The sequence below is a fragment of the Mobula birostris genome, chromosome 17 (assembly GCF_030028105.1).
Source record: "Mobula birostris isolate sMobBir1 chromosome 17, sMobBir1.hap1, whole genome shotgun sequence".
NCBI classification, from domain to species: domain Eukaryota; kingdom Metazoa; phylum Chordata; class Chondrichthyes; order Myliobatiformes; family Myliobatidae; genus Mobula; species Mobula birostris.
Genome location: NC_092386.1, coordinates 71,994,414 through 72,017,074, shown reverse-complemented (window position 1 = coordinate 72,017,074; position 22,661 = coordinate 71,994,414). Strand labels below are relative to the sequence as shown.

The window sequence follows — 22,661 nt, the reverse complement described above, 5'->3', positions numbered from 1 at the left end:
ATCACCGACTTTATCTGCTCAGGGGATCTCCCATCCACTGCTACCAACCTTATAGTTCCCACACCTCGCACTTCCCTTTTCTACCTCCTACCCAAGATCCACAAACCCGCCTGTCCTGGCCAACCTATTGTCTCAGCTTGCTCCTGCCCCACCAAACTCATTTCTGCATACCTCAACACGGTTTTATCCCCCCTTGTTCAATCCCTTCCTACCTATGTTCGTGACACTTCTCACGCTCTTAAACTTTTCAATGATTTTAAATTCCCTGGCCCCCACCGCTTTATTTCCACCATGGTTGTCCAGTCCCTATATACTTCCATCCCCCATCAGGAAGGTCTCAAAGCTCTACGCTTCTATTTGGATTCCAGACCTAATCAGTTCCCCTCTACCACCACTCTGCTCCGTCTAGCGGAATTAGTCCTTACTCTTAATAATTTCTCCTTTGGCTCCTTCCACTTCCTCCAAACTAAAGGTGTAGCTATGGGCACCCGTATGGTTCCTAGCTATGCCTGCCTTTTTGTTGGCTTTGTAGAACATTCTATGTTCCATGCCTATTCTGGTATCTGTCCCCCACTTTTCCTTCGCTGCATCGGCGCTGCTTCCTGCATGCATGCTGAGCTCGTTGACTTCATTAACTTTGCCTCCAACTTTCACCCTGCCCTCAAGTTTACCTGGTCCATTTCCGACACCTCCCTCCCCTTTCTAGATCTTTCTGTCTCTGTCTCTGGAGACAGCTTATCCACTGATGTCTACTATAAGCCTACTGACTCTCACAGCTATCTGGACTATTCCTCTTCTCACCGTCTCTTGCAAAAACACCATCCCCTTCTCGTAATTCCTCCGTCTCCACCACATCTGCTCTCAGGATGAGGCTTTTCATTCTAGGACGAGGGAGATGTCCTCCTTTTTTAAAGAAAGGGGCTTCCCTTCCTCCACTATCAACTCTGCTCCTAAACGCATCTCCCCCATTTCACGTACATCTGCTCTCACTCCATCCTCCTGCCACCCCACTAGGAATAGGGTTCCCCTGGTCCTCACCTACCACCCCACCAGCTTCCGGGTCCAACATATTATTCTTCGTAACTTCCGCCACCTCCAACGGGATCCCACCACTAAGCACATCTTTCCCTCCCCCCCCCCTGCTTTCTGCAGGGATCGCTCCCTACGCGACTCCCTTGTCCATTTGTCCCCCCCATCCCTCCCCACTGATCTCCCTCCTGGCACTTATCCGTGTAATCGGAACAAGTGCTACACATGCCCTTACACTTCCTCCCTTACCACCATTCAGGGCCCCAAACAGTCCTTCCAGGTGAGGCAACACTTCACCTGTGAGTTGGCTGGGGTGATATACTGCGTCCAGTGCTCCCGATGTGGCCTTTTATATATTGGCGAGACCTGACGCAGACTGGGAGACCGCTTTGCTGAACACCTACGCTCTGTCCGCCAGAGAAAGCAGGATCTCCCAGTGGCCACACATTTTAATGCCACATCCCATTCCCATTCTGACATGTCTATCCACGGCCTCCTCTACTGTAAAGATGAAGCCACACTCAGGTTGGAGGAACAACACCTTATATTCCGTCTGGGTAGCCTCCAACCTGATGGCATGAACATCGACTTCTCTAACTTCCGCTAATGCCCCACGTCCCCCTCGTACCCCATCTGTTACTCATTTTTATACACACATTCTTTCTCTCACTCTCCTTTTTCTCCCTCTGTCCCTCTGAATATACCCCTTGCCCATCCTCTGGGTTCCCCCAGCCCCCTTGTCTTTCTTCCCGGACCTCCTGTCCCATGATCTTCTCGTATCCCTTTTGCCAATCACTTGTCCAGGTCTTGGTTCCATCCCTCCCCCTCCTGTCTTCTCCTATCATTTTGGATCTCCCCCTCCCCCTCCAACTTTCAAATCTCTTACTCACTCTTCCTTCATTTAGTCCTGACGAAGGGTCTCGGCCTGAAACGTTGACTGCACCTCTTCCTAGAGATGCTGCCTGGCCTGCTGCGTTCACCAGAAACTTTGATGTGTGTTGCTTATCTAAACAAGCCTAATGCATTTTGAAAACAAGTCCTGTGGACTGAGGTTAAAATAGAACTTTTTGGCTGCAATGAGCAAAGGTATGTTTGGAGAAAAAAGGGTGCAGAATTTCATGAAAAGAACACCTCTCCAACTGTTAAGCACAGGGGTGGATCGATCATGCTTTGGGCTTGTGTTGCAGCCAGTGGCATGGCGAACATTTACTGGTAGAGGGAAGAATGAATTCAATTAAATACCAGCAAATTCTGGAAGCAAACATCACACCATCTGTAAAAAAGCTGAAGATGAAAAGAGGACGGCTTCTACAACAGGATAATGATCCGAAACACACCTCAAAATCCATAATGGACTACCTCAAGAGGTGCAAGCTGAAGGTTTTGCCATGGCCCTCACAGTCCCCCGACCTAAACATCATCGAGAATCTGTGGATAGACCTCAAGAGAGCAGTGCATGCAAGACGGCCCAAGAATCTCACAGAAGCAGAAGCCTTTTGCAAGGAAGAATGGGCAAAAATCCCCCAAACAAGAATTGAAAGGCTCTTAGGTGGCTACAGAAAGCATTTACAAGCTGTGATACTTGCCAAAGGGGGTGTTACTAAGTACCTACCATGCAAGGTGCCCAAACTTTTGCTTCGGGGCCTTTTCCTTTTTTGTTATTTTGAAACTGTAAAAGATGGAAATAAAAAAAAGTTTTCTTGCTTAAAATATTAAAGAAATGTGTCATCTTTAACTTCATGCCTTTTGGAAATCAGTTCATCTTTTACTCGTTTAGCTATTTACAGTAACAGAAATTTTGACCGGGGTGCCCAAACTTCTGCATACCGCTGTATGTTCCTCGTTTTTGGAACACACTTTCCCTTCTGCTGGCAGGACTTGTGAATGGCCTATGAACAAACCCTTCAACACTACAGACATCCCACCTCTCCCGGAAGTTCTGGGAGTCTCCCACATATTAATATTGGCTCCCTGATGCCCGCAAATTATATACAATATCACGGAAATCAATTTTTTTTGAGAGCAAGCGAGAGAAAAAGCAAGCAAGAGCGCTTGAGAGCGCGCAAGCGAACACGAGAGAGAGAGAGCTGCGAGAGCGCGCCATGGCAGAGTGTTCCAAAAAAAAACGTACGTCACCTCAGACTACACTAAAGTGTACCCCTGTCTAATAGGGGTCAAAATAATGACAGTGTTCCTCGCTGCATTGTTTGCAACAGTGACTTTTCTATTGCCCATGGTGGGTTAAGACTATAAAAGAGGTGTTGAGGTGAGTTTAACAGGTGTCATTCGTTCATTAGCATAGCTAACGTTATTTAAACTAGCTGGCTAGCAGCTAAGGAGCTACTCTATTGCAGACATCCCACCTCTCCCGGAAGTCTCCGGCAAATTGATGGTGCTACCTCCCTGAAATGAGTTTTTGCAGGGTGGGATGTCTGACACTACCTGACTATTTTATCACTACTCATTTAATTTTTAATACCTTTCTTGTTTAGTTTATAGTTTTTGTATTGCACCGTACTGTTGCTACAAAACAAATTTCACATCAGTCATATTAAACTGAAGCCGTTCTTCATTGTTCAGTTAGTCGCATTAGAACTGTCGCTCTTGCTGATTTTTTAAAAAATCACTATGAAAGTTATGAAGCAAGGAACGTGGCAAGCCGGGGGTGGGGGGGGGGGTGATGCAAGACTTGTATTAACGTGGCGGAATGTTTCGCTTCTGTAACCTGGATTATGTCGTGCTGTCGGCTTTTCAACACGACACGTTAACTGGTTCTTGCTCCACAGATGCTGCGACACCAGCATTTACAACAGTGTCTGTTTCAAATTCTTCATCAAAATCCCAACTATATTTTAAATCGTTTTTCACTTTAATTACACCACTGGGACAGCAGGCTGAGGGTGGCAGACACCAACAGAATCAACAAATTCATTCATAATGCCAGTGATGTTGTGGGGATGGAAGTGGACTCTCTGACGATGGTGTCTGAAAAGAGGATGCTGTCTAAGTTGCATGCCATCTTGGACAATGTCTCCCATCCACTACATAATGTACTGGGTGGGCACAGGAGTACATTCAGCCAGAGACTCATTCCACCGAGATGCAACACAGAGCGTCATAGGAAGTCATTCCTGCCTGTGGCCATCAAACTTTACAACTCCTCCCTTGGAGGGTCAGACACCCTGAGCCAATAGGCTGGTCCTGGATTTATTTCATAATTTACTGGCATAATTTACATATTACAATTTAACTATTTATGGTTATATTACTATTTAATTGTTTATGGTGCAACTGTAACGAAAACCAATTTCCCTCGGGATCAATAAAGTATGGCTATGACTATTACTAAAACGCAGCCACGAATTTTCAAAGGATAAGCGTCATCAGCGGATCCTGGCGCGGTTGGATGACGCAATCGTTTCCAGGGAGACAGTTAAATTCCCACAATCCTTTGTGTTCCACTCCACATTCCAACCAAATCAAAACATGGCGGCGGGGTCGAGCACCGGCTCGGACTCGGTTTTCAACACCGCTCCTGACTATGAGTTGACAGACATAAATACAAAATCTTTCAACGTCGGTTCCTTCGGCAGTTTGTGGCGAGAGAAGCTGAAGAAGATGGATAATAACGAGGAAGTGGAGATGGGGCAGCAGATGGTTGACGAGCTGGGCCTCCCGATGGACATGGTGGAAGAACTGCAGATGGTGTGCGGGTGAGAGCGGGATCCAAACACAGGGCTAGGGTGACTGGGGTAAGAGTAGGGGAGTGAATGGTAATAACACTGTTGATTTGGTGTGATAGAACTTAAGATGTGGGAGCGAGCTCAGGATAGTGCACAGAAACATCCTTTCGGTCTAAAATGTCTATTGACTGCCATCTGTCTGTACAAAGTCCACATCGCTTTACATGAAACCTTCTTCTCAGATTTGCTTCTACGAATATCCCCTGGCAGCGTCTTCCAGACATCTGCCACCCTCTGAAAAACCAGCAAGTAGATCACTTTTAAACTTGCCTACTCTCGCCTTAAAATATGTGCAAAATATTTCAGTCCTGGGTAAAAGACTCTCAGTTTATATACTTACATCATGTTGGCTTTCAACCTCGTATGCTCCAGTCAAAGCCATCCAAGTGACACACACAACAAACTGGAGGAACTCAGCAGGCCAGGCAGCATCTATGGAAAAGAGTACAGTTGACATTGTGGGCTGAGATCCTGCATCAGGACCGTTTACCCAACTTGTAATAGTTAATAGTTTCAAATACAAACAGCATTTGTCATTGGTGTCGTCATTGGAGACTCTATAGTTAGGGGAGCAGACAGAAGATTTTGTGGGCGTGAGAAGGACACCCGCATGGTTTGTTGCCTCCCGGGTGCCAGGGTCTGGGATGTCTCTGACCGGGTGCACGACATCCTGGTACGAGAGGGAAAGCAACCAGAAGTCGTGATACATGTTGGGACCAACGACATAGGCAGGAAGAGGGATGAGGTCCTGAAGTGTGAGTTTCGGGAACTAGGCAGAAGGCTGAAGAACAGGACCTCAAGGGTGGCGTTCTCAGGATTGCTGCCAGTGCTACGTGACAGTGATGGTAAGAATTGGAGGAGATGGCAGTTGAATGCATGGCTGAGGAGTTGGTACAGGGAGCAGGGTTTTAGATTTTTAGATCATTGGGATCTCTTCTGGGGAAGGTGGGACCTGTACAGGTTGGATGGGTTGCACCTGAACTCGAGGGGGAGCAATATCCTTGCAGGTAGGTTTGTTAGCATGGTTCAGGAGGGTTTAAACTAATTTGCGAGGGGGATGGGACCTGGAGCGATAGAGCAGTGAAAGAAGTGCATGGAGTAAAGCCAGATCTAACATACAGAGAGGCTTTGAGGAAAGAGAAGCAGAATAAATGGTGTAAAGACAGTAAGGTAGAAGGGCTGAAATGTGTGTACCTCAATGCAAGAAGCATCAGGAACAAAGGTGATGAACTGAGAGCTTGGATACATACATGGAATTATGATGTAGTGGCCATTACAGAGACTTGGCTGGCACCAGGGCAGGAATGGATTCTCAATATTCCTGGATTTCAGTGCTTTAAAAGGGATAGAGAGGGGGGAAAAGGGAGGAGGGGTGGCATTACTGGTCAGGGATACTATTACAGCTACAGAAAGGGTGGGTAATGTAGCAGGATCCTCTTTTGAGTCAGTATGGGTGGAAGTCAGGAACAGGAAGGGAGCAGTTACTCTGTTGGGGGTATTCTACAGGCCCCCTGGTAGCAGCAGAGATACAGAGGAGCAGATTGGGAGGCAGATTTTGGAAAGGTGCAAAAGGTACAGGGTTGTTATCATGGGTGACTTTAACTTCCCTAATATTGATTGGCACTTGATTAGTTCCAAGGGTTTAGATGGGGCAGAGTTTGTTAAGTGTGTCCAGGACGGATTCCTGTCACAGTATGCGGACAGGCCGACTAGGGGGAACGCCATACTAGGTCTACTACTAGGTAATGAACCGGGTCAGGTCACAGATCTCTCAGTGGGTGAGCATCTGGGTGACAGTGACCACCACTCTCTGGCCTTTAGCATTATTGTGGAAAAGGATAGAATCAGAGAGGACAGGAAAATTTTTAATTGGGGAAGGTAGAACTAGCGGGTGTGAATTGGGATGATGTTTTTGCAGGGAAATGTACTATGCACATGTGGTCGATGTTTAGAGATCTCTTGCAGGATGTTAGGGATAAATTTGTCCCGGTGAGGAAGATAAAGAATGGTAGGGTGAAGGAACCATGGGTGACAAGTAAGGTGGAAAATCTAGTCAGGTGGAAGAAGGCAGCATACATGAGGTTTAGGAAGCAAGGGCCAGATGGGTCTATTAAGGAATATAAGGAAGCAAGAAAGGAGCTTAAGAAGGGGCTGAGAAGAGCAAGAAGGGGGCATGAGAAGGCCTTGGCGAGTAGGGTAAAGGAAAACCCCAAGGCATTCTTCAATTATGTGAAGAACTAAAGGATGACAGGAGTGAAGGTAGAACCAATTAGAGATAAAGGTGGGAAGATGTGCCTGGAGGCTGTGGAAGTGAGCGAGGTCCTCAATGAATACTTCTCTTCGGTATTCACCAATGAGAGGGAACTTGATGATGGTGAGGACAATATGAGTGAGGTAGATGTTCTGGAGCATGTTGATGTTGAGAGAGAGGAGGTTTTGGAGTTGTTAAAATACATTAGGACGGATAAGTCCCTGGGGCCCGACGGAATATTCCCCAGGCTGCTCCACGAGGCGAGGGAAGAGATTGCTGAGCCTCTGGCTAGGATCTTTATGTCCTCGTTGTCTATGGGAATGGTACCGGAGGATTGGAGGGAGGTGAATGTTGTCCCTTTGTTCAAAAAAGGTAGTAGGGATAGTCTGGGTAATTATAGACCAGTGAGCCTTGCGTCTGTGGTGGGAAAGCTGTTGGAAAAGATTCTTAGAGATAGGATCTCTGGGCATTTGGAGAATCATGGTCTGATCAGGGACAGTCAGCATGGTTTTGTGAAGGGCAGATCGTGTCTAACAAGCCTGATAGAGTTCTTTGAGGAGGTGACCAGGCATATAGATGAGGCTAGTGCAGTGGATGTGATCTGTATGGATTTTAGTAAGGCATTTGACAAGATTCCACACAGTAGGCTTATTCAGAAAGTCAGAAGGCATGGGATCCAGGGAAGTTTGGCCAGATGGATTCAGAATTGGCTTGCCTGCAGAAGGCAGGGGGTCGTGGTGGAGGGAGTACATTCAGATTGGAGGATTGAGACCAGTGGTGTCCCACAAGGATCTGTTCTGGGACCTCTACTTTTCGTGATTTTTATTAGCGACCTGGATGTGGGGATAGAAAGGTGGGTTGGCAAGTTTGCAGACGACACAAAGGTTGGTGATGTTGTAGATAGTGTAGAGGATTGTCAAAGATTGCAGAGAGACATTGATAGGATGCAGAAGTGGGCTGAGAAGTGGCAGATGGCGTTCAACCTGGAGAAGTGTGAGGTGGTACACTTTGGAAGGACAAACTCCAAGGCAGAGTACAAAGTAAATGGCAGGATACTTGGTAGTGTGAAGGAGCAGAGAGATCTGGGGGTGCATGTCCACAGAAACCTGAAAGTTGCCTCACAGGTGGATAGGGTAGTTAAGAAAGCTTATGGGGTGTTCGCTTTCATAAGTCGAGGGATAGAGTTTAAGAGTCGCAATGTAATGATGCAGCTCTATAAAACTCTGGTTAGGCCACACTTGGAGTACTGTGTCCAGTTCTGGCCGCCTCACTATAGGAAGGATGTGGAAGCATTGGAAAGGGTACAGAGGACATTTAACAGGATGCTGCCTGGTTTAGAGAGTATGCACTATGATCAGAGATTAAGGGAGCTAGGGCTTTACTCTTTGGAGAGAAGAAGGATGAGAGGAGACATGATAGAGGTGTACAAGATAATAAGAGGAATAGATTAGAGTGGATAGCCAGCGCCTCTTCCCCACGGCACCACTGCTGAATACAAGAGGACATGGCTTTAAGGTAAGGGGTGGGAAGTTCAAGGGGGATATTAGAGGAAGGTTTTTTACTCAGAGAGTGGGTGGTGCGTGGAATGCACTGCCTGAGTCAGTGGTGGAGGCAGATACACTAGTGAAGTTTAAGAGACTACTAGACGGGTATATGGAGGAATTTAAGGTGGGGGGTTATATGGGAGGCAGAGTTTGAGGGTCGGCACAACATTGTGGGCCGAAGGGCCTGTAATGTGCTGTACTATTCTATGTATTCCTAGTGAGCCACTTCAATATCCCTGTAACGTAGCACAGCACAGTAATCTAAAAGTGGCCTAATCAAAGTTTTTTACAGCTGTAATGTACTTTTATAATAAGTCCTGACTGATGAAGGAAAGCATGCCCCAGCGTATCTACTCATCTTGTATTTTCATGGACGCACCCAAATTTCCCTCTCTATATCAATAACTCTAGTTGAATTTTATGCTTTTGTTTTACATTTGACCTCCCAAAGTTCAACATGTTACACTTGTCCAGATTGAACTCTTTTGTCATTTATCTGCTCAAGTGACCAATATGGCTGTTGTATCCATTGGACTTTGCCCATCCCATGCAGTGCCACACAGAATTCACCCCTTTGGTCTGAGGTGCACTGTTTTCTCTCCCTACTCCTGTTTCCTTAATATTGTGATAAAATCTCTATGGATTCTCTATATTCTTTGCCAAAGAGGCTTCATAGCCTTCTGATTTCCTCCTTGAGTACATTCCTTTATCTCCATACTCCTCCAGGGATTCACTGATCCTGGCTGCCTGTAGCTGACTTGTAGATTTCAAAGTGGGGGGGGTGGGATGGGGGGAGGTGAAACATGAAGAAGGAGGAATGAAGTAAAGAGCTAGGAAGTTGACTGGCGAAAGAGATACAGGGCTGCCGGGGGGTGGGGGGGGTGTTCTGATCGAAGAAGACAGAAGGCCATGGGGAGAAAAAGGGGGAGGAGCACCAGAGGGAGGCGATGGGCAGGCAAGGAGATAAGGTGGGAGGGAAAAAGAGATGGTGAAGGGGGAGGGGCATTATCGTAAGTTAGAGAAATTGATGTTCATGCCATCAGGTTGGAGGCTACCCAGACGGAATATAAGGTGTTATCCTCCAACCTGAGTGTGGCTCAATCACAACAGTGGGGAAGGCCGTGGATAGACATGTCAGAATGGGAATGGAATGTGAAGTGGAATTAAAATGCCACTGGGAGATCCTGCTTTTTCTGGCGGACCGAGCGTAGATGCTCAGTGAAGTGGTCTCATTGCTATACACGAGGTCACACAGGGAGCACCAGATACAATATATGACCCCAACACTCACAGGTGAAGTGTTGCCTCACCTGGAAGGACGGTTTGGGGCCCTGAATGGTAGTGAGGGAGGAAGTGTAGGGGCAGTTGTAGCACTTGTTTCACTTGCAACAGTAAGTGCCAGGAGGGTGATCAGTGGGGAGGGATGAATGGACAAGGGAGTCATGTAGGAAGCGATCCCTGCGGAAAGCAGAAAGTGGAGGGGGGGGTGGGGAGATGTGCTTGACAGTGGGATCCCGTTGGAGATGGCGTAAGTTGCGGAGAATTATGTGCTGGATGCTGAGGCTGCTGGGGTGGTAGGTGAGGACAAGAGGAACCCTATCCCTGATGGGGTGAGAGCAGATGTGTGCACATTGGAAGAGGTGTGGTTGAGGGCAGCATTAATGGTGGGAGAAGGGAAGCCCCTTTCTTTGAAGAAGGAGGACATCTCCTTTGTTCTGGAATGAAAAGCCTTACCCTGAGAGCAGATGTGGCAGAGATGGAGGAATTAAGAAAAGGGATGGCATTTTTACAAGTAACAGGCTGGTAGTCCAGGTAGCTGTGAGAGTCCGTGTTCCTCCAGCTGTGAGAGTCCTGGGTTTGCAATAGACATCAGTAGACAAGTTAAAGGGGAGGGAGGTGTCAGAAATGGACCAGGTAAATTTGAGGGCAGGGTGGAAGTTGGAGGCAAAGTGGATGAAGTCTATGAGTTCAGCATGACTGCAGGAAGCAGCACCAATGCAGTCGCCGATGTGATGTAGGAAAAGCGGTGGATGGTCACCAGTGTTTGCTTGGAACATAGACTGTTCCACGTAGCCATCAAACAGGAAGGCATAGCTGGGACCCATTTCAAGTGTCCATGGCTACGCATTTTGTTTGAAGGAAGTGGGAAGAGCCAACGGAGAAATTATTTGGAGTGAGGACAAATTCTACTAGCCGGAGGAGAGTGGTGGTAGAGGGGAACCTACCAGCCTATAGTTCCTTTGCTTTGAAACAACCTACTCCAAAGAAACTTAGCAATCTACTGTTTCATATTGTCAAAATCCCCATTTAGAACTTAAACCTATTGATTAGTTCTGTCCCTTTCCATAACTGTCTTAAAACTAATAGAAGTGATGTAATGGGTCCCAAAGTGCCTCCTTACTTGTCCTGTTCTATTACCCTAAAGTAGGTTGAGCTATGCTTTTCTAGGGCCCACTATATATTGTCCAAGGAAACTTCCCTGAATGCGATCAACAAATTTCACCCCATCTAAGCCCTAAATAGTACGACAGTCACGGTATATGTTAGAGAACCTAAACCCTATTATTCTTGCAATACTCCACAGTCTCACTACAATTTTACTCCTCTAATTCCTGTTGACTATTGGGGGCCCATAGTAGAACCCCAGCAAAGTGATTATCTGCTTCTTACTCTCAGGTTCAGCTATAGATCCTCATTGGATGATCCATCGGTAATTTCATCTGTGTGCTACTGTGCCAATCCCCTTAATCAAAAATACAATTCCCCACCCCCTCCCGCTTCTACACTACCTAAAGCACTTGTACCCTGGAACATTAAGCAGCCAGTCCTATTCCTTCCATAGCCATTTTCTATAATGCCAATAATACCATAGTCCCATGAAGGTATCCAAACCCTAAATTCACCCACGATACCTGTCAGACCTCTTGTATTGAATTAAGTGCATATAGTTCACTTGGCTTTTCTCGCTTCCTGCTGTTTTTCTGTCTGTCATGTATATTCAGCTTGCTGTCACTGACTGTCATTTTCCAACCTCATCCCAATTGGTCTTCTTATCTCCCGAAGTGCAACACCTCAGATTAAACTCCTGTTGTTTCACCATTCGTACCTATAACCGAACAATTTCTGCTGTATCACTTGTCAGATGACTACACCATCCACAGCTCCACCAATATGCATCATCTGCAAACTTACTAACCCACCCATCTACAGTACTGGGCAAAAGTCTTTGTATATACATATTGTTTTAGCTGTTTGTTTTGTCTTCCGCATTATCAGTTGAAATGAGCAAATCTTAGATTTTGAAACATTCATTTTAGAAAAAATTAATTGCTACAGAAAAATGTTGTATTTCATTAAAGAAAGTAATATGAAGTAATAGACCACTTCAAATAGAAACTTGATTACTTTGTAGATATCTAGCCCAGTGCAGGATTAAACAAGTGTTAATGATCAATGACATAACGAGTTGAATGAACTAAACTGATTAACAGAAACAAACAGATATAGAAGGAATCAAACTGAGTGAAGGACTACACAAACTAAAAGCCAAGGGTGTGGCCTTCAAACCATCGATTCTTACACCATGGCAAGAGTGAGCATAGCACAAGACACAAGGTGGTCATCCTGCATCAGTAAGGTCTCTCCCAAACAGAAATTTCACGTCAGTCAGGAGTATCAAGATGCTGTTCAAACTCTTCCAAAGAAGCATAAAGAAATGGGCCAAGAAACAGTGCAGCAGATGAGAGATACATCAAACACATTCCTTCTAAATCAAAGGGTCCAGCACTGCCGTCAGCTCTGAACTCACCTAACCGCTGGAATTCAAGCATAACCCTCTACAGTCGAAGAAGTTCTATGAGAAGTGATCTTTATAGAAGAGTTGCTACTGAAAAAACATTCCTCGGAAGTGGAAACAAAGCCATAAGACTCATCTGCGCACAAAAACAAGGTCTTGGGTGCTGAACAATGGCAGCAAGTGCTCTGCACTGATGTGTCAAAATTTGACCTTTTACTGAGACAGGAGGTAGTTTGTCCATGCAATAGCTGGAGAGTGCTACATGGATGACTGTCTACAGCCAGCAGTGAAGCATGGTGGTGTTACCCTGCAGGTTTGGGGCTACATTTCTGCAAGTGGAGTTGGTCGTCTGGACAGGATTGATGGAATCGTCAATGCTGAGAAGCACAGTCAGGTTCTCATCCATCATGTAATACCATCAGGGAGGTGTCTGATCGGTCCCAGCTTCATTCTGCAGAAGAACAATGATCCTAAACACATGGCCAGGGTCAGAAAGAACTGTCTTCAGCGAAAAGAAGAACGAGGAGTTCAGCAACTGGCCTCCACAGAGCCCTGATCTCAGTATCATCGAGGCTGTCTGGGATTAGCTGGAGAGACAACCAAAGTCTGCAGAAGAACTGTGGTAAGTTCTCCAAGATGCTTGGAACAACCGGCCAGCACATTTTCATATAAAACTGCACGACAGTGTACCTAAGAGGATTGAAGAAGTTTTAAAGGCAAAGGAAGGCCACACTAAATATTGACCTGATTTAGTTATTTACTGTTTACTGCTCTTCAGAGTAAATTCTTTGACGTTTAGAAACTTTTCATTATTTTGAAAGCATCTTTGCTTTACAGTTTTTTTTACATGTGCCTAAGACTTTTGCACAGTACTGTATATATTAAGTCATGTTACGTGAACACATCACAAACAATAGAGGCCCTAGCACCAGTCCCTGTGGAGCATCCTGGTTATGGACCTTCAGGCAGAATAACACCCTTCCACCACAATCTTCTGTCTTCTATGGGCAAGGCATTTCTGAATTCAAGCTAGCAACTGATGGATCCCATGTCACTTGGCCTTCTGAATCCCCATACGATACCTATTCAAATGCCTCAATGAAATCCAATGCCCACCGTCTTCAGCTTAAAAAACACGTGGAAACCCCACGTAAAACTTGCTGACAAACTCTAGTCATGTCATGTTTATCCAATTATGTGTAAATCCTACCCCTAAGAATCTTCTCCAGTAGTTTCCAAACACTGATGAGGGTCTCACTGGCCTATAATTTCCTGGATTATCCCCATTTTTATTTTACAAAGGAACAACATTGTTTATTTTCCAGTCCTCCAGATCCTTGTCTGTTGTTAGTGAGGATACAAAGATCCCTGTAAAGGCCCCGGCAGTCACCTCTCTTGCCTCTGAGTAACCAGGATATGTCCCATAGGGGACTGATTCCACTTTGATGCTCTTCAAAGGACCAAGACCAAGCAGCAACTCCTTCCAGATCTAACAATGGCCTGCCACATTAGCATTCTTCACACTGGGCTCCCTATCTTCCTTGTCCTTCTTGGTGAATACTGATGCAAGGTACTTTTCAGCACCTCGTCCTCCACACCCTTTGACTCCAAGCATAAATTCCCTCCTTTATTCTTTCCCTATATATCCTTGTTTTAATGTAAATACAAAATGCCACTTTAACCCTGTAGTTCCCAGTGATCTATCATAGCTCTTTTGCCTTCTTAATCACCTGCCTGAGCTCTTTCCTGCTGTCTCTGTATTCCTTAAGGACCATATCTGATTTTAGCTTCCCAAACCTTGCATAAGCTTCTTTTCTCTTTGACTAAATTCGTAACTGCTCTTGTTAGCCAAGGTTCAGTTATCCTGCCATATTTGCCCATTCACATTAATGGAACATGCAAATCCTGAGCTCTGACCAACTGGTCAGACCAACCAGCCCTCTACATGAGAGCTGTGGACATGCCAATAACTGCTGTTCCCAACTAACACTTCCCAGTTCCTGTTTAATAATGTTGTAATTTGGTCTCTCCTAATGTAGTACTTTCTCACAAGGCCCAGACTAATAACTAATTTGCAACTTATGGGGTTGTGGGCATTTTCTACATGTTCCCCCATGACTTGTTTAGGCTCATTTCACAAAACAAGATCCCGTTGGTCCACTTTGTTTCATGAAACCATTTTGAATACACAATAGAAATTCTGCTCCATCGAAACCTCTTGCACTGAGGAAATCCCAGTTAAAATAGTGGAAGTTGTAGTCACCCTCTACGACAAACCTGTTACTTTTTACATCTTTCCATAATCAGTCTACATATCTCTTTCTCTTTCTCCTGCTGGCTCTTGGGAGGCATATAGTATAGCCAAATCTAATGGAGTTATACTGTATTATTAATTGAACATTTGTTTTGAGCTCTACCAATATTGGCCCAGTGGATGAGTCCACCTACGTCCTCTTTGAGTGCATCTGTGAATTTGTTCTCCCTCTCTATCTCTGTCATCTAAAACATACGGAGTGTTGAGCTGCCAGTCTGTTGCTCTTTCAACCAAGTCTCCGTAATTGGCGCAGCAAAAATTTCAAGTACTGATCCACAGCTATGGGTCATCTATTTTACCCATAATACTTCATGCATTAAAATGAACACTCTTCAGACTATCAGTCATTAATCTGGCACATTTTGTCCTTCCATTTTCACCGTACTATCTTCCTTCCACTCAGTCCCTCCGCTTGCTGTTTTGTGTCCTGTGCTGCTGCGTGCTAGTCCCATTCAGTACCCTCTTGTACTGGTCATATCTGCCCTGGGATGGAGCCCAATGATCTATATGTCTGAACCCCTCCCCCTTGCGCCAGTCCTTTAACCAACCACTCAACTTTGCGCTCTTTCTATTTCTTCATCAGATTGCTGCATGGGAACTAATCCTGAGATTACAACCCTGTAAACTAGTTTTTACTATGTATTTCCTGAAAATCACTTTGCAGGATCTCTTCTGCTTTCTAGCCTATATCAACGATACTAGCATGGCCTTTGGTGGCAACTGGGAAAGTGTGCTGATAGTCTGAGTGGAGCAATTGATAAGGTTGCTTGGAATGAAAGGAAGTTATCAAAAGGTCATAGCTCTGGTAAGATTTCCAGTTAGAGAATACCAATATGATTGTTGAGGTGGTGGGTGTTGTATGAGTTGATCAGAAGGAGAGTAAGTTACAATAGTATTTCTATTTCTCAGCACAGAAATTGGCAAATCTTTTGGGTTCCCAAAAATTGAAAATGGAAATATTCAATAGATCATGAAGAGAGTTAATGCTTCTGTTCTTACAAGAGTAGAATTGGCCTACCAATACTTGAAGAATAAAAATTAATCTCAATTATTTAGCCTCCGCTAAATAGGATTTTAGGAATCCCGTACTTTTTCAGTCTTTAGTAATGTTAGTAGATTACTGGTATTGAAACTTGGAAGTAGTGATGATTGAATGAAACTACTTTTATAATCAGATGTAAGTACGATTGGTAATCAGGATAATAACTAAATTAACTGAATGCAGAAGTGTTTGCTATGTTTCGCAATAGAATGATACAAAAACTGAAATGGGCAGGAAATACTCATCATGAAGAATCAATTAAAAGAGAAAGATCTTTTGTGCTCTGTGTATTTTTAACAAATGATGTCAATGATAAATTTCACTGTTAACTTTCTATGGGAACAGATTGTTGTCTCCCTTAAAGCGTTCTACAACAAATCTCTGATAATCCACTATGATTTGGACATTAGTACCAGGCCAAATTAATTTTAATCAGAGTTTCCTAATGGGTGGGTAGATTACCAGTCTGTTACTGTGCTACTTTATTTCATAAAATTAAATTTTGCCATTCATTGGTGCTTGCCCTGCTAATCACAAACATTGGAGACAAAATAAAGATTTCTTGTATTCCTGAAAACAAGTATGATCTAATTTGGCAATATCCTTCAAAGTACAGTAGCATGCTGTTACCTTTTTTCAGTAAGTTTATGAGAAGGCTGTTTAACTCATGTTGGAGATCACCTGCCTCACTCACTCCCAGTTTCCTCAATCAGGACAAATTTCAGAACAGTTGTTATCTCAACAGGACATAACTAATAGAGTTTCCATTAGTAGTTTTGTATTTGGAATGACTTACTTGTAATATTTTGTTTCTTTTGAACAGCATAGATACGCTGGATTGCTCAGAGAAGATACCCAGTACAGATGTCATTCCACAAGATACAGATTTGATCACATTACTGTATGTTTGAGTTTACTTTTTAGTGTTTAAAAACATTAGTAATTCTAACTATTGACTTGGAGGAAATCTTCAATCCTAACATGGTGAAGGAAATTGAGGGCAAATGTTTAATATCCATGCATTCTTAAGAGTCGGGGAGCTAAGTTAGCCATTCTTTCCACAAACCCCATTTCCCAGAAAGTTGGGATATTTTCCAAAATGCAATAAAAACAAAAATCTGTGATATGTTAATTCACGTGAGCCTTTATTTAACTGAGAAAAGTACAAAGAAAGATTTTCAATAGTTTTACTGACCAACTTAATTGTATTTTGTAAATATACACAAATTTAGAATTTGATGGCTGCAACACACTCAACAAAAGTTGGGACAGGGTTAAAATAAGATTGAAAAGTGCACAGGATATTCAAGTAACACTGATTTGGAAGACTCCACATTAAGCAGGCTAATTGGTAGCAGATGAGGTATCATGACTGGGTGTAAAAGTAGCGTCCATCAAAGGCTCAGTCTTTGCAAGCAAGGATGGGTCGTGGCTCACCCCTTTGTGCTAAAATTTGTGAGAGAATTGTAAGTCAGTTCAAAAGGAACATCTCTCAACGCAAGATTGCAGAGAATTTAGGTCTTTGTGTGCTTAGTGTGCTTGCAACACTGTGTGTCCGACAGAATGATCAGCAGCACTGGGGCTCCACAGGGGATTGTCTTGTCTCCCTTTCTCTTCACCATTTACACCTCGGACTTCAACTACTTCACAGAGTCTTGTCATCTTCAGAAGTTTTCGGATGACTCTGCCATAGTTGGATGCATCAGCAAGGGAGATGAGGCTGAGTACAGGGCTACAGTAGGAAACTTTGTCACATGGTATGAGCCGAATTATCTGCAGCTTAATGTGAAAAAGACTAAGGAGCTGGTGGTAGACCTGAGGAGAGCTAAGGTACCGGTGACCCCTATGTGAAGGTACCATTGACTCTGAGGAGTATATTAGGATTATAGAGAGACATATGTTGCCATCAAGGCGACGTCTCTTCCCGGGACATCCATGCTTATTTCAGCAGGACAATGCCAGACCACATTCTGCATGGGCTACAACAGTGTGACTTTGTAGAAACAGAGTGCGTGTGCTTGACTGGCCTGCTGCCAGTCCAGATCTATCTCCTATTGAAAATGTATGGTGCATTATGAAGAGGAGAATCAGACAACAGAGACCACGGACTGTTGAGGAGCTGAAGTCTTATATCAAGCAAGAATGGACAAAATTTCCAATTGTAAATCTACTACAATTAGTATCCTCAGTTCCAAAACGATCAAAAAGTGTTATTAAAAGGAAAGGTGATGTAACACAATGGTAAACATGCCTCTGTCCCAACTTTTGTTGAGTGTGTTGCAGCCATCAAATTCTAAATTTGTGTATGTTTACAAAATACAATTAAGTTGGTCAGTAAAACTATTGAAAATCTTTTCTTTGTACTTTTCTCAGTTAAAAAAAAGGTTCACGTGAATTAACGTATCATAGATTTTTGTTTTTATTGCATTTTGGAAAATATCCCAACTTTTCTGGAAATGGGGTTTGTAAGATTGCTTGTTTAACCTGCTGTTTCCCTGCCTTCATCTTCTCAGTAGTAGTGGATATTTCTCAATCCTGCAAGCGGGATGTGATCTTGATTTGTTTTTTGTTGACAGAGTTTCTTAAATCACTGTCATCCCTGTATATTATGTATTATATGGAGAGCACGTTTTAATCCTTTCCCCTATTACATAGAAAATGTGATTGCTCAGAGACTGTTTTGTCTGGATTCCAGCAAATTGCCTGGGATTAAAGGCTGAAATTAATGTTTGACAGGTATCTGGGATCCCCTTTCTCTCTGTGCTGCAAGTCTAATGAGGCAGTGGCAGGGTGAAGGTGCAGGGTTGTTAGCATTAGGAATTCGTAGTTGAACAGGACTGGTAACATTGGACACAGACTGGTAACATTGGACACTTGTGCTTGTTGATCTTGGCAATGTTCCAATAATGTAATTTTTGTTAATGTAAGTGTAGTAATGTAGTTTAATCCCCTGTAATTAAATTTTTGTAGTTTTGTAGCAGCAGCTGTGTGTGAGATTTTTCAAGAGCAAGGAGGCTACCTGAGGATAAGCAATGATTTGAAAATGGTCAGCTATATCCCTTACTTTTTCCATTCAATGGCCTCTCAGTCTCTAATGTATCTCTTGGTCTCTAATTCGGTTCCTTATATCCCCATTCTCAGGACTTGCTTTATCCCTATCATTAAACTGCCAACAGCTAGCCTAGGAAAATGATGTGCAGCTTTTCTGTAAAATATTTAGTGAAGGGAGCAAGTCCGATAATCCAAAACACTTGAGGGGCACACAGTTTTTTAGTTAAATAAATATGTTTTTAAATCCAAGATTATTCCCTCAGGTTTTTGTTTTAGATTATTTTTGTTTACATGATTGTTCTTATACTGCATTCTTTTTCTCCTTCTGGACCTTCCATGTTCCAAATTAAGAAGCAGATTGAGTGTTAGGAAACTGGTGTTTTATCAGGGCAACTGGCTGTTGTATCATAATGGATGCAACTGCCCTGTGGGCCATTGCTCTGCAGAGTGATCTCAGGCAAGATATTAGAAGCTGCAGGGAATATTACAACTAATAAACACCAGCTGAAGGGTTCTCCTGGTGATTTTGGAGTCTTATTTAACTCCTGCCCTGTCTTCCTAACCCTATCAGCTTCTAGCTCCCAGGTATATCAGGAATGTATGTGCAACACTCCTGTCCAATGATGGCCCAAGTAGCGCCCTTCTTAACCACAAAAATTCACTTAGTCCTTGGCATCAAGTATCTTATGGTCACCGGTTCCTTGGGGTGGTAGCACTGCTAGCTTGTACAAATCTTGGACCCACACCAGCATCCCTTGGTTCTTCAAAGCAGTAAATAAGATATAGGAGCAGAATTTGGCCCATCGCCTGCTCCACCATTTCATCGTGATAGATCCAATTTTCCTCTCAGCCCCAATCTCTTGCCTTCTCCCCATAATCCTTCATGCCCTGACCAATCAAGAATCAATCAACCTCTACCTTAAAGACTTGGTGTGCATAGCTCCCTGTGGCAAAGAATTCCACAGATTCACCACTCTTTGGCTAAAGAAATCCCTCCTCAGCTGCATTTTAAAAGGACATACCTCTATTCTGAGGCTGTGTCCTCTGGTCTTAGACTCTCACACCATAGAAACATCCTCTCCACATCCACTCAATAAAGGCCTTTCACCATTTGATAGGTTTCAATAAGGTCACCCTCATTCTTTTGTATTCTAGTGAATACAAGCTTAGAATTATTTTTGTGAACCTCCTTTAAATCCCCTTGAGTTTCAGCACATCCTTTTTAAGCTGAAGGGCCCAAAACTGCTCACTCTGTGAGGCCTCACCAGCGCTTAAAAAATCTCAACATTACGTCCTTGTTTTTATAGTTGAGTCCTCTAAAATGAATGCTAACATTGTATTTGCTTTCCTCAGCACTGACTCAACTTGCAAGTTAACCCTTAGGGAACCCTGCACAAGGACTCCCAATTCCCCTTGCGCCTCAGTTTTTTGTATTTTCTCTGTACTTAGAAAATAATCGTCCCTTTCATTTCTTCTACCAAAGTGCATGACCATACACTTCCCAATACTATTCCATCTACCATTTCTTTGCCCATTCTCTTGTACTTCCTCAAATTACCTGTCCCTTAACATATTGTCACGTACCCCATGACGGGGATAAAGAAACCAGCAGAAATAGAAACCGCTTTGGAGTCTCGAATTGCTATAAACTACTAATATTTATTAGTAACTATGCAATACAGTAATATAATTGTAGATAAATCAAACAGGTTAGCTATCATTTTATATATATATATATATATACGTAAATCAGTGAGTGTGGAAAAATAGGTATGAAAAACCAAGGTTCTTTAAGTCTAGGGGTAAAATGCTACAGTCTTACGATGTTGAGTAAAGTTCAGTTCGTGGTATTTAGTTGAGTAGCGATGGAGAGAGAGAGAGAGTTGAGTCTTCAGGTGAGCCTATGCCGTCGATCTTCTCGTCGTCCTCCGAAATCCTTCACAAGTCACCGACTGTGACTTTAACCGGGGGACTGGTTTTCCTGTGGTGAAGCTATCACCCCGGCAAGGGTGGACACATAGACAACTCCCCACCAGTCAACCCCTTCTCCTTCACTGGAACAGCAATTTGGATCGATCCACCTGATCGATCTTCCAAACCCACTTTCTCTGCGGGCACAACAATGCTCATTCAGTGTCCAGATTATGTGTCCTGAGGTCTGTATCATCTGACCTCCTATTTATTTCACCAGGCTGAGCATCACCTGTCATTCAAAGAATCTCTCCTTCCTTTGTCCGCAAAGAAATGCAAGCAGGCAACAAGTCCTTGAAAGTAACATCAATAATGTCTTGTCGGTCACCATAGCAACTTTCGAGCTGTCTCCAAACCCAATTCAGTAGAAATCCAAAGTTACTTCCAATGCCTTAAAGTGAGAGTCCAACCGTTAATCTTCGTCTCTCTCTCTCTCTTTTGAAAAGCAACATATCGGTGGTAAATAACAATCATTCACAGTTCAGGCTGGGAAAAGTATGTGAACCTTTGTATTTAATAACTGGTAAAACCTCCTTTAGCAGCAGTAAACTCCACCAGACGTTTCCTGTAACTGCTAATCAGACTTGCACAGCGGCGAGGAGGAATTTTGGACCATTCTTCCATACAAAACTGTTCTAGTTGATCAGTATTTCTGGAATACCTTGGATAAACAGCCCTTTTCAGGTCCTGCCACAGCGTCTCAAATGGGTCAAGGTCTGGACTCTGACTTAGCCATTCCAAAACACGGATTTTCTTCTTTTTAAACCATTCTGTTGTTGATTTACTCTTCTGTTGCACCTTATTGTCTTGTTGCATCATCCAGCTTCTATTAAACTTCAGGTGATGAACTGCTACCCTGACTTCTCCTGTAAAATGTTTGAATATAATTTTGAATTCCTTGTTCTCACAATGATTGAATGCTGTCCAGGACCTGAGACAGCAAAGCAGCTGCAAACCATGATGTTCCTTCCACCATGATTCACAATTGGGATGAGGCTTTGGTGTTGGTGCGCAGTGCCCTTTTTCCTCCAAACATAGCGGTGTGTATTTAGGAACATAAAAAAACTACTGCACAATATAGGCCCTTCGACCTACAATGCTGTGCTGAACATGTACTTACTTTAGAAATTATCTAGGGTTACCCACAGCCCTCTATTTTTCTAAGCTCCATGTACCTATTCAGGAGTCTCTTAAAAGACCCTATCGTATCTGCCTCCACTAACATCACTGGTAGCCCATTCCACGCACCCACTACTCTCTGCGTAAAAAAAAAAAACGTACCCCTTATATCTTCTCTGTACCTACTTCCAAGCACCTTAAAACTGTGCGCTCTTGTGATAGCCATTTCAGCACTGGGGAAAAAGCCTCTGACTATCCACACAATCAATGCCTCTCATCATCTTGTACACATCTATCAGGTCACCTCTCATCCCCCGTCGCTCCAAGGAGAAAAGGCCGAGTTCACTCAGCCTGTTTTTATAAGGCATGCTCCCCAATCTAGGCAACATCCTTATAAATCTCCTCTGCACCCTTTCTATAGTTTCCGCATCCTTCCTGTAGTGAGATGACCAGAACTGAGCACAGTACTCCAAGTGGGGTCTGACAAGGGTCCTATATAGCTGTATTTTTGCCAGAAAGTTCGACTTCTATCTCATCTCTCCACAGAACATTATCCCAGAAGCATTGTGGAACATCCAGATGGTCTTATGCAAATTAAGACATGCAGCAATTTTTTTTATTGGAGAACAGTGGTTTCCTCCATAGCGTTCTTCCATGAACACCATTCACTTTCCTATAGTGGACACATGAACAGAGACTTTAGCAAGTTCTAGAGATTTCTGAGGGTATTTTGCTGTTACCCTTGGGTTCTTTTTCTCCTCCTTCAGCATTGCACATTGTGCTCTTGTGTAATTGTTGCAG

At 43.7% G+C, this 22,661-nt stretch overlaps 1 protein-coding gene and 1 long non-coding RNA gene across 2 annotated transcripts in view; one reads left to right on the top strand and one right to left on the bottom strand.

Moving 5' to 3' along the window:
* The first annotated feature begins 4,478 nt into the window (after positions 1-4,478).
* The window catches only part of snapc3 (small nuclear RNA activating complex, polypeptide 3), a 65,389-nt gene continuing 47,206 nt past the window's right edge, over positions 4,479-22,661 (top strand). Inside the window, exons 1-2 of the mRNA XM_072281901.1 lie at positions 4,479-4,742; positions 16,543-16,620. Of these exons, the coding sequence (XP_072138002.1) occupies positions 4,516-4,742; positions 16,543-16,620 (305 nt within the window). The 5' untranslated portion in view covers positions 4,479-4,515. The remainder of the gene's footprint in view (positions 4,743-16,542; positions 16,621-22,661) is intronic.
* Positions 5,119-22,661, bottom strand: part of LOC140211759 (uncharacterized) — a 52,668-nt gene continuing 35,125 nt past the window's right edge. Inside the window, exon 3 of the long non-coding RNA XR_011889574.1 lies at positions 5,119-5,204. This is a non-coding gene — a long non-coding RNA (uncharacterized lncRNA). The remainder of the gene's footprint in view (positions 5,205-22,661) is intronic.